Genomic DNA, 18,973 nt, shown 5'->3' with positions numbered 1-18,973 from the left:
TACATGTACTTGTTATCCATTAATTCATGTACACCTTAATTCATGTACCTGTTATCTGTTAATTCATGTACACCCTAATTCATGTACTTGTTATCTGTTAATTCATGTACACCCTAATTCATGTACTTGTTATCTGTTAATTCATGTACGCCTAATTCATAAACTTGTTATCCGTTAATTCATGTACATCCTAATACATGTACTTGTTATCCATTAATTCATGTACACCTTAATTCATGTACCTGTTATCTGTTAATTCATGTACACCCTAATTCATGTACTTGTTATCTGTTAATTCATGTACACCCTAATTCATGTACTTATCTGTTAATTCATGTACACCCTAATTCATGTACTTGTTATCTGTTAATTCATGTACACCCTAATACATGTACTTGTTATCCATTAATTCATGTACATCCTAATACACGTACTTGTTATCCGTTAATTCATGTACATCCTAATACATGTACTTGTTAATATCAGATGAGGGTCTGTAAAATGCAGATTCATTATTCATTTGCATACATACGCACATCAACAAGAATTGTCAGATGCATTTGGGCTAATGCAACAAATTTTAATTCAAACAAGACACCAAAGTGAGCCAGTATGATTTGCTCATCTGACTGACATCTAAAGGAAACTATAACAAACTTGGATGTAATCTATTCCAAACCATATTGCAATGTTCCTTTTGATTTTTTATTTTTCAAAGAACATGGTTATAATGTGATCTGCATAATATAACCATGATTTTGTGGTCCTTTGGCTTTTTACTATATGTGGCATTTAAAAGAAAAATGCAAAGAATCTGGTCAAAATATCTGAGTTAGTTGGATGTTTTCTGAAATTTGAAGGTATTTCAACCTTTGACACACACACCCACAGCAAATATATGCCTTCCTTTTCTCAAATGCAAGCGATCAACTTTAATCAAGACATGTGGCACACAGATAAAACAGTTTCTGAGGAATCACTTTTCCTTCTTGCAGTCTCTGTAACCTTGGGTCTTTGAAATTTTGACCCCAAAATAAACAGCCATTGTCTTTGTTTCAAATGCAAATCAATCACAATGCTTGGTCAAGTAGGTTATAACTCCAGATATATAGATACTTCCCAATAAGGTCACTAGAAGACGATATTCTTCCCATTTTACCTGGACGATGGGCAACCTGGCAGTTTCTCCTATAAGTGATCACCAAAATTTACCATTTTAACAAGGCACACTGAACCAAAGTCAACGTATAAATAACAAATATAGATACTAACAGAAAGCCTGATTTGCATTCATTTTATGTATGTGATTTTCATAAAAGTATCTTGAGATTCAATTAATTTAATTCAAGTTCCAAACACCATATAAAGTCAATGGTAAATCTGCCAACCGACCACAAATGTGGTGGCTGATGACGTCATTCGGGAACTATCTATTGTGGAGGAACCATTGTTTTTCCTTAAGTCATAAAAACGTGGTGCAGGTATTACCTGCCCCTGATATGCATTTCATGACGTGGAAGTAGCATATCACCAGAATAATGAACTTGCTAATGTGAAGATTACACAAGTGAATTTGAGACAGGGTATGAAATGAACAGTGATCCTGTGGAAATGTAAGAAACTGAAACAACCAATGTTACACCTATGGCAAATATGGTCATCATTAGATAAGAGAAAAAAGGGAAACAGACGGTGATAATTACTGGAAAAAAATTATGAAAATACTTTATGTTCAGATGCACAAATGCCATTTTAGAATATTTTCCAAATTATGCACTATAAACATCACACAGAGAATGTAATACATTAATACATCAGATTCATATTATATGTATAAATCACTGAGAATAATTCTTTAAAAACAACTGCAGTCCTGTAGAAAGGTACAAGGGGGACTCCATTCCCTTTAAATTTAACCCAATATCTCCTAAAGAGGGCACTGGGGCATTTAGCTACGATGTCGTAGCCTCAACTTGATTTGTTGTGGTTGAGGCTACGAACTGATCCCATATCATGTAATGGAGCAAAAAAAATCATCACTAAAGTGAGAAAAACAAACAGTGTAGAAATCAACTACATAAGTATAATCATGTTGTGAAAGAAGTTTGGCTTATATTGAATTTATTAAGCCCTGACACGATAAAATAAATTGGCTTGGTTACTCTAACCGTATCCTGTCCACCATGACAGATAACACGAGACTCTAGCCGTGACCCCTTTTGTACGTAAGGCTTGCCAGACCATATTTTGGATATTCTACGCTATATTATTATCAATCAAGTGTGAATAATTGCTTCTTGGTGGAATTTCAAAGTTGACGATAAACCGTATTTACTTTTAATGCGCATAATTTCTGACCCAAACGGCGCCAAATTTTTACTCCGATTTGTTTACATTACCAAATAAGGTGTCAATGTCCTTATATGGCACACAAACAAACGAGGCTGAGAACGGAAGTAATCATTATTTGAAATAATATGGCGGACGATCTAAACGAAAATATCAGCTAAAAAAGGTGAACGAGATTTTGCAACTATTTCTACAATGATTTCCGATACTTCCGGTATTAAATAAGAGGACTACACAATTTATTGGATTATATGCAAGGAATATGTTTAAAGTGTTATTATTAGGCTAAAAGAGCGCCGGGTGTGAATCACACCCAGCTTGCTCCATTAACACGTATATGCTCATGTTAGTACCCTGTCCACGAGGTACGAGTAAGGGTACTAATATTAGTACTATGGGGCATTATGACTCAGATATGTAACATCATGTCCCACCCAGTCACATTATCATGTCACCAGGTTGATCAGTGCTAACACTAACCTCTTAATGCTGAGCACCAAGCAAGGCAATATACTATTTTTATAAGTCTTTGGTGTGACTTGGCCGGGGTTTGATCCTGCAGTCTCCTTAGGCCATCGGAGTGATCATAGAAGATAGGGCATTTAATAAAAAACATATTCTACAAGAATCATTTTGGAGATTCCTCCATAAATGACCTTTAATCCTATGTTCTGGCTTCAAAATCACCATTTTTTTAAATACAAATTTCTCCTCTAACAACATGATACTGAATCATCTCATTTTCACCTGTAGAATCTTTGAACAAACTAATGGAGCTAATTACATACATAAACAATTTAAAAGTGAATACAATTTTTGTGAAGCATATCGAAATAACTAATATCTGAAGCCTTGGTTTGGTTTGGCACAGCAAGGCAAGCAGATTATTTAGTGTTGAGTCAACTGGAGTAAACCGCCTTGCCCAAGGTCACACCTGTAGCCAACTGGAGTAAACTGCCTTGCCCAAGGCCACACTTGTAGCCAACTGGAGTAAACTGCCTTGCCCAAGGGCATACCTGTAGCCAAATGGAGTAAACTGCCTTGCCCAGGGGCACACCTGTAGCCAACTGGAGTAAACTGCCTTACACAAGGGCACACCTGTAGCCAACTGGATTAAACTTCCTTGCCCAAGGGCACACCTGTAGCCAAATGGAGTAAACTGCATTGCCCAGGGGCACACCTGTAACCAACTGGAGTAAGCTGCCTTACACAAGGATATACCTATAGCCAACTGGAGTAAACTGCTTTGCCCAAGGGCACACCTGTAGCCAAATGGAGTAAACTGCCTTGCTGAAGCGCACACCTGTAGCCAACTGGAGTAAACTGTCTTGCCCAATGGCACACCTGTAGCCAACTGGAGTAAACTGCCTTGCCCAGGAGCACACATGTAGCCAGCTCGAATAAACTGCCTTACACAAGGTCAGACCTGTAGCCAACTGGAGTAAACTGCTTTGCCCAAGGGCACACCTGTAGCCAACTGGAGTAAACTGCTTTGCCCAAGGGCATACTTGTAGCCAACTGGAGTAAACTGCCTTGCCCAAGGTCACACCTGTAGCCAAATGGAGTAAACTGCCTTGCCCAGGGCACACTTGTAGCCAACTGGAAAAAACTGCCTTACCCACAGACCTGTAGCCAACTGGAGTAAACTGCCTTAACCAAGGGCATACCAGTAGCCAACTGGAGTAAACTGCCTTGCCCAAGGGCATACCTGTAGCCAAATGGAGTAAACTGCCTTGCCCGGGGCACACCTGTAGCCAACTGGAAAAAACTGCCTTACCCACAGACCTGTAGCCAACTGGAGTAAACTGCCTTACCCAAGGGCATACCTGTAGCCAACTGGAGTAAACTGCCTTGCCCAAGGACATACCTATAGCCAACTTGAGTAAACTGCCTTGCCCAAGGGCACACCTATAGCCAACTGGAGTAAACTGCCTTACCCAAGGGCACACCTGTAGCCAACTGGAGTAAACTGCATTGCCCAGGGGCACACTTGTAGCCATTGGAGCAAACTGCCTTGTCTAAGACACACATGTTGCCAACTGGAGTAAACTGTCTTGCCCAAGGGCACACCTGTAGTCAAATGGAGTAAACTGCCATACCCAAGGGCATGTCTGTAGCCAACTGGAGTAAACTGCTTTGCCCAAGGGCACACCTATAACCAACTGGAGTAAACTGCCTTACCCAAGGGCACACCTGTAGCCAACTGGAGTAAACTGCATTGCCCAGGGGCACACCTGTAGCCACTGGAGCAAACTGCCTTACCCAAGGGCATGTCTGTAGCCAACTGGAGTAAACTGCCTTACCCAAGGGCAAACCTGTAGCCAACTGGAGTAAATTGCCTTGCCCAAGGGCATACCTGTAACCAACTGGAGAAAACTGCCTTGCCCAGGGGTTCACCTGTAGCCAACTGGAGCAAACTGCCTTGCCAAAGGGCACACAGGTAAACTACCTTGTCCACGACATGCCTGTAGCCAACTGGAGCAAACTGCCTTACCAGAGGGCACACCTGTAGCCAACTAGAGTAAAGTGCCTTGCCCAAGGGCACACCTGTACTAACTTGGGCCGATTTTTTAACAAGTTTCTAGTCTGAAAGCAAAAATGTAATAATTGATCTCAATCATAAAATATGAGTTGGTTAACTCTGAATATGGCAATATTTCTCTTAAGACATGTGCTAAAAAAAGAATTGTTATCATTAAGTGTTACTTGATCCTGGTCAAAACATGTAATCAAAAAATAAAATTGTAAGTGTTCAAGAATTATTTTTTTTTTTTTACTGGAATTGACGAGACATATAAGCTGGTGAAAGTGACCAACTTCTCTTACAATATTGTTGCACTCATACACATGAAATATATTACCATAGTCAATGTTTCTATCACATTATGTCATTTAGGGTAAAACATGATCCATTGTTTACCAGATATGTATATATACCTTAGAAATTACAACCTGGCTGCATTTAACACAATATATCCCAGCCAATCTAAAAGACGTATGTGTAAAATATATCTTCAAACCTGTTACAAATTCAGATTTTTCAAAATGAATCATGGGAATCATTAATTTTTATATTATTTTTGATCAATAAATATAGAAACAGCTGTATTAAAAATATAATGTAAGACATTCTCAAAGCTTTTTGCCCTTTTCATCTTTTACCATAACACTTTGATTTCTCCATTTACAGCTGTGCCCAGATGATACGATAGGCCTGTTGTCATTAGATCTTATGAATTAATACCCTGAGATCAATAGTGCTGAGAAACATCCCGACTACCAATCAATGAACTAAATCCAACTGAGGTATATGCCACAACTGCAGCATCATACCAGTCTCATTGCTTTTTCATATAAACAGCTGCAGCTGAGCATTGATTTGAAGGGAAGGGCTATTAATTTAGTACTGAACATCCTAAAGGTAACACATGGCGTGGTGTTCAATTCAATCAAATCTGGTCCAAAACTTATAAATACACTTTCAATCTCAGGCCATCTGATTAATCAGTGATTTTTCACATGACGTAAAAACAAAAACAAAACCATAGAATTTAAGCTGACTTTGTGGTTGAATATGAGATCGTTTTTATACCATTTGTAGGTGACCTTCAATTTTCCTATACAATTTGCCTGTATATAAAAAATCAACTGCCTCCTGTATCCAAGCAACAACTAATTTCCAGTTCTATGTAACCTGATGTACTATAAATAGTTATTAACACTAACCCATCTATCTACCTACCCACCTACCTACTTAAGTAATACTTATCTATCTATCTACTTACCTATTGACTTGTCTAGTTATGCTTTGTTCTCTGTGCAAATCTACACAGTCATCTCTTACCCATCTATAAACTCATAGTAACGTGTCCCCTACCTTGTTTTTAACACAGGTTTGTCTAACATGTATGCCAAGATTTACACTTGAAAACATTAAGTAAAATACAATTCTTTGAATCTATGGATAAGGTTCAGCAAAAAAGCATCAGAATGTTTTACCTGACAGGTATTTTCTATGCTAGAACCTTAAGAAAAATTAACCTATCTGCAAATGAAAAAATAAACAGTAAAAAAAAATTCAATATTTTTACAAATGTTTTGACAATTTGAGATTTTTTATTTTTATATGAATCTTGGTGTAAAGTCTGCTAAGGAATCTTTTAAATGTACAAAAAATTTGACATAAAAAAATATACAAAATATTGATAATCGAAATTTGAGACAAATAATGCAGGAAATGTAGACAACATGAAAAAATACACAAATAACATGGGGAAGAAGACAAACTGACTTTTAAAAGATAATCTTTAAACATCTTCCTAATGGAGTAGATGGAACATATACTACTCATTTATCCATAGGTCGTAATGACACAAATGTGAAGGTACTCCATACTGCAACAAAACAACTAAATACAGGATACTTACTTCACAAGGCATCTGTAAAGAACATGTTACAATGTGACCCCACTATAATATGATGGTTCAGGTCCAGAAAATGTGGTAGTGTTATGTACTAAACCATGCTATAACCATTAGAAAATAATGTATGCAACCAAAAAATGGAGGCTGGGGATGGCAGATAAATGCAGTGCAAAAAATATGTGCTTCATTGGGACAGTTTGCATCTTAATGCATATTAAATATCAACTTGTTCCATTTTATACAGTTGTTACATGTTTAATATTTATTTTTAAGCATATGAAATCTGCAACACAAGTGCAAATAGTTGTGTACGTATACTCACCAGTCGAATTTGTTTTTCTACATAACAGTAATTCCATCAAAAATGTGCATAAAGAAGCATAATTTGTATAATAAAAAAATTGCTAGGTCCATTTGCACAAATTTATGAAATAGGTGGGTTTTTTCCATACCATTCATATTTGTTGGATGCATCTAAAGGGTCTGATGTCTGACTGACAATAAAATGTACAATTCAGACACAGAAAGTTCTAAAAAAGAAACACGTATTTAGGCATGAATAATACATGTACTACATCTGAAAAAGGTCAAATGTATTAACATAGTAATGCTCTTACAACCATAATTCAATCAGTGTGTGTACATGTAAACTGACTGAACCCAGTTTGGGATTAAACCATTCAAATGTGTGGGTTCAGAGCAAGAACCTTAAAAAATGCCAAGTCATTCTCTAAAGGACAGAGGGGAAAGAAAAACAGTATTCAATGGCACATTTATTTTATAACTATGATTTTGCTTCACTACAGAGCAGCAGGAGTAAGATATTTGATTATATTTGCCAATCTAGACACCCCAATATCTTAGATGGTTTTGTTCAAGCCAGTGTTGACACCGGAAGGACAGTTTCCTGTGTATATGAAAATGATTTGAAGCCAGAAAATAAAAAGGGTTAAGATGAAAAGTGGTGGGGGGATGATTGATGATCTCTTGTTTTCCCATAAAATGTTAATTGATTTATGAATTTGGTTAAGATGCTTGTTTGATTGAATTGTGAACACTAAATCTCGAAGCATTTGTTTAACTCTGGACTTAATCCTGCCCAGGGCATCAAGTTTCTTGTTTCCGAATTCTGTCATCTGTTGTAAATACTCACTACTCAGCACTTTGGCCCCTATTAGTCTGAACAACTATACCATGAATAATTGTTCAGGAACAATGGGGTCATTTTAAAAGGCAATGCAAAATAGTATTCACTGGTCAACTGACTGCACGACGATTGATAACACCACAAAGTGGCTTTCTTCTTTTGTTTTTTTTTTTTTTATTTTATATATCGCTGCCCCATAATTGTTGTAACATTCAGTAGTGAGATTAATATTGATGATTAGCAATTACTGAAATTAATTTATTATAAATTCAGACAAGAATCTTTACTTTACTTTGAGCAAAATTTGTACACAGAACGTATTTTAAAAAAATGCAAAAGACTAATGGCATAGTTCAATAATATTGACAATAATCGGCTTTTTGATGAGCTGTCTTCTTTCAAAACTAAGCTAAGATGAAAGGACAGTGATTGACACATTTGAAATGAATATTAATGAATTATAGGAACTTACAACATTTTTACATAATCAAGAAAGATGCAATCATAAAACATTTTTCTTCAAGAATATGTTACATCTTGCCAAATTATTAAATCAAACTCTTATTTATTTCTGGCACAAAACATTGCACTTCTTCAAGAAACTGGTGAAACTATTGTTAAATCCTGTAAGCCATGAAAAGATTGTGTTATATCTGAATTCACACACAATCTCTTACCCTAAATGATAATTAACTTTTTACACATTAGTTCTCATGCTTTGAAAAAAGAATTATTTTTTTTTTACCAACGAACAAATTTACAAATCTGTGGAAGCCATGCCACAATTGTGTCATAACCGAATTCATGCTATCATGAAGTGTGCTAAAGTGGGGTAACAATGTAGCTAAACATTAAAAAACAAAAAAGAACCAGACCTGTTGTTGTTATTGCTGTTTGGTTTAACGCAACTTTTCAGCACAAGATAGGCTATACATGGTGGCCAGTTTTAAATGGTGAAGGAAGAATCCAGGAAAACCCCAGAAAGAACCACAACCTATGAGAAGCTACTGGCAAGCTTTCTCCCATACCCACACTGGTCAAACCTGAGACTCGAACCCATGCAGACAGAGGTGAAATGGCAATGATCTGCAATGGTGAGTGTTTTAGACCACTCGGAGCCCCCGAACCAAACAGTCTCAGCAAAATTATTAAGGGGACAGAAAATGTAAATTCTGAAGATCTTTCTGCTATAATAGGCACACATCCAATGGTCATGGTATCTATGGTCACAGTATCTCAAAACAGGTGGTCTCCGAGAAGAGATGAAGGCGCCTAAAAGTTTGCAACTTTTTATCCTCATTCATATATCTGCCATTAATGGTAGAATATGGTTGCTAGTGATTAGCAGCAGTCACAAGTTGTTACTGAACCCACGACTGTACCATGCATGCATATTTAATAGACACAACAATGTCTTACCATCCAATAAGCAGCCAAAGTGTTGACACTGCAAATACTCTCTTTCTCTCATGAAGCCAGATAATGGTGTGGTCCAACCCTCTGACAAAACCTGCACCCACTGCAGGTCCACCTGAAATTACACACAACTGTGTTATAAATAATTATTACCTAAGGGCTTTAAATGAACTGTTGATTCAAGAATGATATACATGTACAAACATAAAATCAGGATATTTTCTATTTTTATTCCAGCCATATCTAAGAAAGGTACAGTAAATGGCACTTTATATGCCTGCCCTATGCTAAAGTAAGCACTTAACACATTATATTAAATGTGCTCTCATCATTATAGTCTTCTTATACTTATCCTTACCATATCTTCACCCTAGAATATGTAAGCTTCCTGAACACCACAAATATTATCCACAAAATTTAACCAAGGACCTATTCTATAACAAAAGTTATTCCACAAAATCCATTCAGTTTACCCCAAAATGACCTTGACATCTGGCCCAAAAATAAATATGCTTCTTTTATTCATATAAACCATTTTTCTTCTTTCAGTCAATTTTAACCTTTCAGCCCCTACCTAACCCGGGTTCTTCCTTACCGCAAGTGCCAGATATCAACTAAGTTTGCTGACTGTTGATGATGGTGAACTCAGACTATTTCTTCTTTCAGTCACAGTGAATTTGACCTTTTGAACAGAAACTGACAGGATTCTACCTAACACATGTGCAAACCTTCTTCAAAAGATGTTGGACAGCTCAAGTTACTATCAGGAATCCCATTTTTATTTTTTCCAGTTGCAGCAACCCTGGACAGCTTTTTGAACCCAAAATTGTTAGGGTTCTTCATTACCACAAGTGCCAGCCATTCACAAAGTTTAAAATAACCTCTGCCTTGTTAACAAAAGGCACATTAAACCAAATCAACATAAAAATACAGGCAAAACGCAGATGTCATTTGCTCCTTTTCTTACAATAGCTGTTTTCTAGCCATATGGAAAATTTTTTCCTGCCTTGCACTTTTGTGAAATAATGCCAATACCAATGAAGTACAATGTTTAACTCATTCAGACCCCCGATAATTTTGTCATTTTCAATGTTTAATAAAGAATCTTCATAAAATTTGGGCTAATATACTACACTTCAGACTTCACCATGTACTGCATCATGTAATCTTAACCTGAAATTGTACTTTTTCCTCCAACCGCAACCCTGCATATGTGCAAGAACAAGTCTAACCATACATGTACTTTCGCATGCACACAAGTAGGAATACATGTACAAGTATACAAACTTAGGCATGTATATACTTAAGCATGAAAAACATCATCCACTCACAACTGCAATCACACTCCTACACTAACATACGATAATACTCACACAGAAAGACAGACTACACACAGAAAGACAGACTACACACAAACTCCTACCTCTGTGATGTCAAGGGCAGGTAGAGAATCTGCTTCAGCCTTGGCAGCTTCTAGATGGTTCTCTGGAACAAACAACTCTCGTACAGAATTGATGGCTCCCAATGGAACAATACCCTGCAACAGGCAAATCAGTGTTAAGGTTCACACATAAATTTACTTCAAAATGAGACGCATCTTCATTATTAGAACATCTCATGAACCTTGCATCTTTACTAATATTAGTCATATTCGGAAGTCAAATCCTGCATAAATGTCATCATGATGTACTGAGAGAATGAAGTTTTGATAATGCAAAACATTTTTTTGTTCATTTACCAACTTTCTGTGTGGTTGGCATAATGGTCTATTATGAGACAGAGCATTTTAATCATTCTTCACAGGCTTGGAAAAGAATTTTTTCCCTCATTCCAGAGGTTTTCTCACAGATAAAGAATGCTTGTTCTAAATATAGAGGCAAATTTGTTAAACTGATACCAAAGGTACTTCTCCTCAATAGAGGTAATAAACTGATACCAAAGGTATTTCTCCTCAGGGGGACCCCGAGTAGCCGAGTGGTCTAAAGCGCTCTCCGTTATGGATCACTGCCATCTCACCTCTGTCTGCGCCGGTTCGAATCTCGGATTCAGCCAATGTGGGATGTGAAAAAGCTTGCCAGTAGCTTCTCGTGGGTCGGTGATTCTTTCCGGGTCTTCCCGGGTTCTTCCTCCACCATTAATACTGGCCGCCATGTATAGCCTATCATGTGCTGAAAAATGGCGTTAAACCCTACAACAACAACAACAACTTCTCCTCAGTAGAGGTAATAAACTGATACCAAAGGCACTTCTCCTCAATAGAGGTAATATAAACTGATACCAAAGGTACTTCTCCTCAATAGAGGTAATATAAACTGATACCAAAGGTATTTCTCCTCAATAGAAGTAATATAAACTAAAACAGAGACATATAACTGAGGTTATCTTCTGCCATATTTTCCTACCAACACTTCTGGCATCCGTATTGATGGAAAATGATCTCCAGAGCTTAAAAGTAGCTACCAGATTACATCTGCCATCAAACTTAAATGATCTCTATAAACTAACCTTTTCAGCCAAGTGTGAGACTATCTCCTGAACACACTCATCTACTGACAGTTCTCCAGCTTTCACAACAACGTCCGGATTTTCTGGAGCCTCATATGCTGAGTCCACACCAGTGAATCCTATGGTGAGAAAGAAATGAAAGAAATTCTTACTTTGGGGTTCAAAATAATCCAAAATTAGCCATTATACAAAGAAACAACCTTCATGATGTACAGAATACTGACTAGAGATTTAGCAACTACATTCAATATTGACCCACATGCTGAATAATGACACAATAATTGTGACTATATACATGTGGGGAGATTGTTGTTGTTGTTGTGGGGTTTAACGCCATTTTTCAGCACAATAGGCTATACATGGCGGCCAGTATTAATGGTGGAGGCAGAACCCGGAAAACCCCGGAAAGAACCACCGACCCACGAGAAGCTACTGGCAAGCTTTCTCACATGCCCACATTGGCTGAATCTTAGACTCGAACCGCCGCAGACAGAGGTGAGATGGCAGTGATCCGTAACGAAGAGCGCTTTAGACCACTCGGCCACTCGGGGCCCCTAGCGGAATAAGAAACTGTGGCGGGGGCGTAGCTGGAAGCTCTCTCTTTAAACCATCGCTGTACCAAAGCTCACGTTCGAACATGCCCCGCCGAAGCATGCGGGCCTACTTCGGACTTAGGTACCCCTGGGGAGATTGGAATCAGTTTGTGTCACTGAAGTTAGGAAAATGATTAAGTAAGTATGCAAGATAATGTATTCTAAAGGTTGCATTAAAACTGTATGTAAAATGCAATCATCTCCAATTCTGAATGAATGTTTGGAACTTTTTAAAGTTTAAAAATATTTCTCCAGTCACTGTAAAATGTAACGTTAACATACCTTTAATTTGTCCAGCCCTGGCCTTCTTGTAAAGGCCCTTGACATCACGTTCCTCACAAACTTCCAGTGGGGTATTCACGTAACACTCCACAAACTTTAGTCCAGCTTCGTCATGAAGTTCTCGAGCCTTTTCTCTGTCCTGTAAACATCAGCTGTGATGGCATTAGCAAATCACCAAGACCAACAACAGCAAACAGAAACAGAAGGCAGATCATTTAAAAAAAAACATCTTTAGCTATTTAACGGTTGGAGGACTGCTTCTGTCTGCCGAATATTTGTTTTGTTTATGTCCACTATGTAAAGTACTTTCAAGGTTGTATAAACGATGCAAAGGACTTAATTTTTGGACAAAGAAAGATGCAGAAATGCATGTTTTAGCAAAAACTCAGTATTCATAAAAAAAGATATATTTCTGAGGAAGAGCAAAATTATGAGACAAAATACAAGCTAATAATGACTAAAGCTGCATACAAGTCAAATCCGTAACAGAAAATTCCATAGTGTTGCACATTCTGGAGGAATGTATAATTTTACATTTCTGTGTTTTTCTGGGGAAATTTCTTTGACTGATTGGGAAAATAACCAACCAAACTAGTGTAAACATGTGGCATAATGTATTCTCTCACGTAAAACATGTGCTGGAAGATCTGGATTTACAATGGTAATTTTATTATTGATTTCATGCCAATGAGGTAGACCCCGATCAACTGGCACATTACGCAATAAAGGAAACCAATCTACATTCTCCACAATTTGATGCATGTATATACAAGTACTACTGTAAATTCGGGATAATAAATATACATTTATTAAGGTAGTGATGGTCATTTTCTCTCATTTTTATGTACTTATCAACATTGAAAGGCAGCAAAATTCAAATATTTGTACAATTTTAACAAAACAAGAACAAAATAATGATAATAATAATGACTTCAATTTCTCTGGATTCAATTACAAATGAAAACTTGCCTACCAAGAGGCTCCATTACATGCATGTATACAAAACTAAAAATATGTTCACACACATACACACAATATATCAACAACTATTCACACAATGGCTATATTGCTTTAAATGTGAAACACATGGGGTTTGTGGTGTGTCTTGCACCTGGACAAACATCAAACATGCATTAGGATTTCATCTAATACACCTGATGTGGATAGAACAGATATTTGTTGCTTATTAAATATCCAGAGGAAGGTAAACAATAATATCCATAGCTCTAGATTAGAATTTAATAAACTGGGCTTTATATATTGTCCCATTGTTAGGAACTAACTGAAACATGTGAAATTTGATAGCCAGGTGTGTTTTGTGTTGATCTCTTTGAAAGTCATCATCATTACTCCCAACCATCTTCCTTGGAAAACAGAGTGAACAGCTGCAAGAAACTGATCTAATCACACAGTGGAACAGAAGTCATGTTTCGGCTAGCTATATATGCCAAGCATCAATGAAAGACAAAGTGGATCAACAACTCTTGGTTAGAAAATATGTTTTACATGTAACTAGTAAACTATCTGGTAATTAAACTGCATGCTCACATTGCCAATCTCTCTTCATCAAAATGATAAAATTTATCTTAAACGAAAACGTACTCTACTGTACTCCACTTCAATATCTAAGAGACCAACCATTGGGGCCTGGGATTTTCTTTCCAAACAGGATATTTTCTTTTATCTCAAGATAATTTTTTCCCCAACTAATCAGATGGATAAAAATAAAATAAAAATTCTATACATAAAAGCAAGAGTATTTTGTTCCAGCTATTCTGGTGTCACGAAATGTTTATCAAACAAATTCAAGCCCCCACCCCCACCGATTTCAGTTACCCTGAAAGTTAAATGGTACATCTCTAATACCTAAACATATTACAGAGGCTTCAGCATTTCATAAACAAGACATGCTGTTTTCTCCACTTATAAAAGAAATGAGCTGCATGCTCCCTATACACAAATTACAATTTTATGAAGATCTTAAGGTTATGACCATAAGAAACTGAAAGGGAGAGACAGAAGGATGAAGGGATACACAAAGTTGATACAGACAGACAGCTAGATGTCAGACACATGGAGACATATCTGATAAAACTAACCTTGGCATATGGGCTGATAAAAGCAGTGATGCAAACAATACCTCCATCTGCAAAGAGCTTGGACACTTCAGAGATACGACGGATATTTTCTTCACGATCTTCTGGAGTGAAGCCAAGGTTTTTGTTCAGACCTGTACGAACATTGTCTCCATCTAAGCTGTAAGCTGGGATTCCTTGGCTAACCAAGTATTCCTCAAGTGCAAAGGAAATTGTTGTCTTTCCTGCACCAGACAACCCAGTCAGCCACACTGTACAACCACGGAAACCTTTACCCAGGGCCTTTCCACGCTTGTCACGGGACACATTGTGCTCCTGAAATGCCACATTAGTTGCCCGCTGCATTGCCTGCAAAAGAAAAACACCAATTTAATTTTTCATTAATACGGTCACAAAGTTTTAAAAGTGTGCCCTGAAGGAACTGATGCTCTAGTGTTCAAAAAAGAATTCCAGGAATCCATGGCAAGTCCATTTTTGCTGTTCTTTTATTATTTTAACTGCTGAGTACTGACACCATCTTTGATCTTCTTGAGAAAATACATCCTTAAAATCAGCATCCAAATGCCGACCATCAACTTGTTCACTGGAATCCAACTAAATACAATGTCCAGTCAAAATTCTTTTATATATGTACAAGTCATGTGTTCAAAAACTCTGTGGAGTCCGAAAATGCAAGCAATAACCTTGACCTAACCCCAATGTCAATCAGATCCTGTTTTCAAGACTACTTCACAAATGTGCAGATGATGGTCAGATCTGCACCATTTCATTCAAAATAATTAAATACTGCAAGAAGTGTATTAGTGAAACTCCGATGTCCATGCCACCATTCAGGCAAGAGCGGTGGTAATAAGAAATATTAGAGATTGCCATCATGGTGCTGTTTGGAGTCAGACAAGTGCAATTTTCATTCAAAACCAACACATACTGCTACAGTGCTTATGTGAAAAACCCAATGTCGATACAACCATTCATACAGTAGCCATGTAAACATTTTCATGATGGCCCTCAAGGAATTCATTTTTGAGGCTAAATCAGCATAATTTACATACAGGAATGCCTATATGTTGCAAGAATGTAGCAGTGCTGTCCTTTGTTTAAAATTTCAGTATTGTCACCTATTAAAGAGAAGTAACTGTTACGCAATTTGTCAAATTTTGGGCACTCATACTGGCATTTTTATTTAAGACCAGCTACATGTTCAAAGTAGTGACAAGTGTTTTAGTGAAAACCAATGTTAATACATGTACCACCATCCCTTAAAGAGTAGATATAATGAATTTTCAAGATAGCTACAATTACCATCATGGTGGAGGTCTGTTCAGCACCATTTTATTTGGACAAAAAAGTATCACGGAAGCCAAATGAAGGTCATATTTGCACCATTTTCATTTATGGTCAACTACATATAATAACTCTTTTGGTAATTGTCCATTCTAGCAAAGTACCTTTAACATGATTTTCCAAACTGAAAGTCTAACTAGCACTAGTTTTGTTTATGTAAATAAATACATGTATCATAATAAGTGTTTTAGGACAAGATTTTCAAGATGGCAACTATGGTGGCCATTTTGGAAGTCTGATCAGCATCACTTTCATTTAGGCCCAACTACTGTACATAACTTTTTCAGCACCAGACCCATGTTAATACATGTATTCAGGTCAGATAGCTGGAACAAGATTTTCAATATGGCAACCAGAACTGCAATTATGGAAGACAGACTGGCACCATTTTCATTCAGGAAGAAGGCTTTTAGTGACAACCTTACATCAATACAACCATCCATTCAGAAAAAGTAGCTATGAAAAGATTTTTAAGATGGCCACCTTACTGGACACAGTGGATATCGAATCAGCACCGTTTTCATTTATTACCACTTACAGATGATAAACAAGGTTTTAGTGAAAACCCCATTACACCATGGTCATCCATTTGAGAAGTAGCAATAACAAAACTTTGGAGGTCATTTTGGAGGTCATATTGGGCCTCATTTTTATTTCAATTCAACTAGTCATACAAAGTCTTGTAGTGAAAACTGCATGTTGATATATTTAAACTGGTGGAGTAGTTATAACACAATTTTGAGATGGCCACCATAGTTAGGAGTATAATAAAAAAACTTGTATTAATGGATGGATGGACCACCAGAAAAACTGACATCAACTCTACTGTCTATGACCAGTAAAGCTAAAAAAAAAGTCTTGCCTGCTTTTTTATATCTTAAAAGTAGCTATCCATTTCCTTATGTTATCCATAATGTACAAGATGACCTAGCTACCCATTTCCTTATGTTATCTGTAATGTACAAGATGACCTAGCTACTCATTTCCTTATGTGTAATGTACAAGATGACTTAGCTACTCTTTTCCTTATGTTATTTGTAATGTACAAGATGACCTAGCTACTCATTTCCTTATGTTATTTGTAATGTACAAGATGACTTAGCTACTCAATTCCTTTTGTTATTTGTAATGTACAAGATGACTTAGCTACCCATTTCCTTATGTTATTTGTAATGTACAAGATGACCTAGCTACCCATTTCCTTATGTTATTTGTAATGTACAAGATGACCTAGCTACCCATTTCCTTATGTTATTTGTAATGTACAAGATGACTTAGCTACCCATTTCCTTTTGTTATTTGTAATGTACAAGATGACCTAGCTACCCATTTCCTTATGTTATTTGTAATGTACAAGACGACCTAGCTACTCATTTCCTTTTGTTATTCATAATGTACAAGATGACCTAGCTACTCATTTCCTTATGTTATTTGTAATGTACAAGATGACCTAGCTACCCATTTCCTTATGTTATTTGTAATGTACAAGATGACCTAGCTACTCATTTCCTTATGTTATCTATAATATACAAGATGACCTAGCTATCCATTTCCTAATGTGTAATGTACAAGATGCTCTAGCTAACCCATTTCCTTGTTATCTGTAATGTACAAGATAACCTCTGACCTCTCAAAACTATGGCATCATTGTTTTCAATTTAATCTTAACTTAACCAAAACTATTTTTTTAGAAAATTATGAAATAAATAATTTTCCCCCCAATTTTCTCATCATTTTAAAAATAAATTCTGTAATGTGGCATTTCAATTTGGTATCTTTTTTAAATGTATCAAGTGGCTATTCTACTCATGCCTGGTTCTCAAACTATAAGAATGTGCAAAATATGATCAGCCAGTCAAGTTAAAAGAAAGAGCTTGGACTTTTCTTGTAATTTGTCTTGAACTTCTTTTCACATTATTTTCAGAAGAGTTAATGGTGTTGTGTTTTTGTGTCTGTGTTACTGACTTAAACTCAGGTCTATCTCCAGAGGCATGCCAAAGCCCATCCTTAAAGCTGCAAACATCAACGAGTCCTCAATGACGGAGGTCACAAAGGTTCACCTACAGGATTAAATTTTAAATGGGACTTTTCTGTGTGCTACTTTTTTTTAGAAGCAAGCTTGTATGTCATGCTAAATATCTGTAAAGTCATGAGTTTCCTTAGACTCTCTATTTACACCAGGCCTAAAGGCTGAATTAGGGTCAGAGAGTTATAAGCCTTCCTAATGGTCGGTTTCCTGGCGAAGAAATGTACTGCACCCTTTGTTTTGCTCACAATAATAATATAGGAAAATACCCTAACATTCTTGAATGAAGAGATCACTGACAAGCTGTTTCCTCAGTCCTGTCTCATGCAACAGAAGCAATAAAGCTATGTCTTGCCCTTTTCAGAAATATTTAATTTTAACTAGAAAATGTCTTCATTCATCACCTTTTCCCCAGAATGATTAATTAACCATGCACTACTCAAAACATGTTTGATTGGATGCATGAATGCACGCTAGTCACAGCTTGCAATCTAACAAGGATCATACAGTCCACTCTCACTTGCACAACTTGTTCTTTTGGATTCATGTTTTTTAGTCCTTCCAAATTTCCTGTTAATCTGTTTATCCAATATTCTGAACAGCAACAATTGGTAACATATCAATTTATAAATCTGGACTGCACAGTACAATCAGGGCACTTAGGTTGCAGCTTACTGTTGAGAAAGCTTCAGGAAGGCTTTAATTTCTTAACTGCCAAAAGCACAAACACATACTTATGTGAGTTGTAATATTTTAGCATCAATGAAATTTCTCAAATTGGCTAAATATGA

General features: G+C 36.8%; 1 protein-coding gene across 4 annotated transcripts in view; it reads right to left on the bottom strand.

The window, feature by feature from the left end:
• Positions 1-18,973, bottom strand: part of LOC149802563 (bifunctional 3'-phosphoadenosine 5'-phosphosulfate synthase-like) — a 92,731-nt gene that overhangs the window by 19,321 nt on the left and 54,437 nt on the right. For all 4 annotated transcript variants that reach the window (XM_089951826.1, XM_089951828.1, XM_089951827.1 and 1 more), the window contains exons 2-6: positions 14,816-15,160; positions 12,717-12,855; positions 11,842-11,960; positions 10,760-10,873; positions 9,340-9,451 (exon numbers count right to left, since the gene is read on the bottom strand). In XM_089951826.1, coding sequence (XP_089807952.1) covers positions 9,340-9,451; positions 10,760-10,873; positions 11,842-11,960; positions 12,717-12,855; positions 14,816-15,160 — 829 coding nt within the window. The remainder of the gene's footprint in view (positions 1-9,339; positions 9,452-10,759; positions 10,874-11,841; positions 11,961-12,716; positions 12,856-14,815; positions 15,161-18,973) is intronic.

Source organism: Sinohyriopsis cumingii, chromosome 3 (assembly GCF_028554795.1).
Source record: "Sinohyriopsis cumingii isolate HCF-2022 chromosome 3, ASM2855479v2, whole genome shotgun sequence".
NCBI lineage: Eukaryota > Metazoa > Mollusca > Bivalvia > Unionida > Unionidae > Sinohyriopsis > Sinohyriopsis cumingii.
Note: the sequence above shows the minus strand (reverse complement) of the source record. Positions and strands in the feature narration are given on the sequence as shown.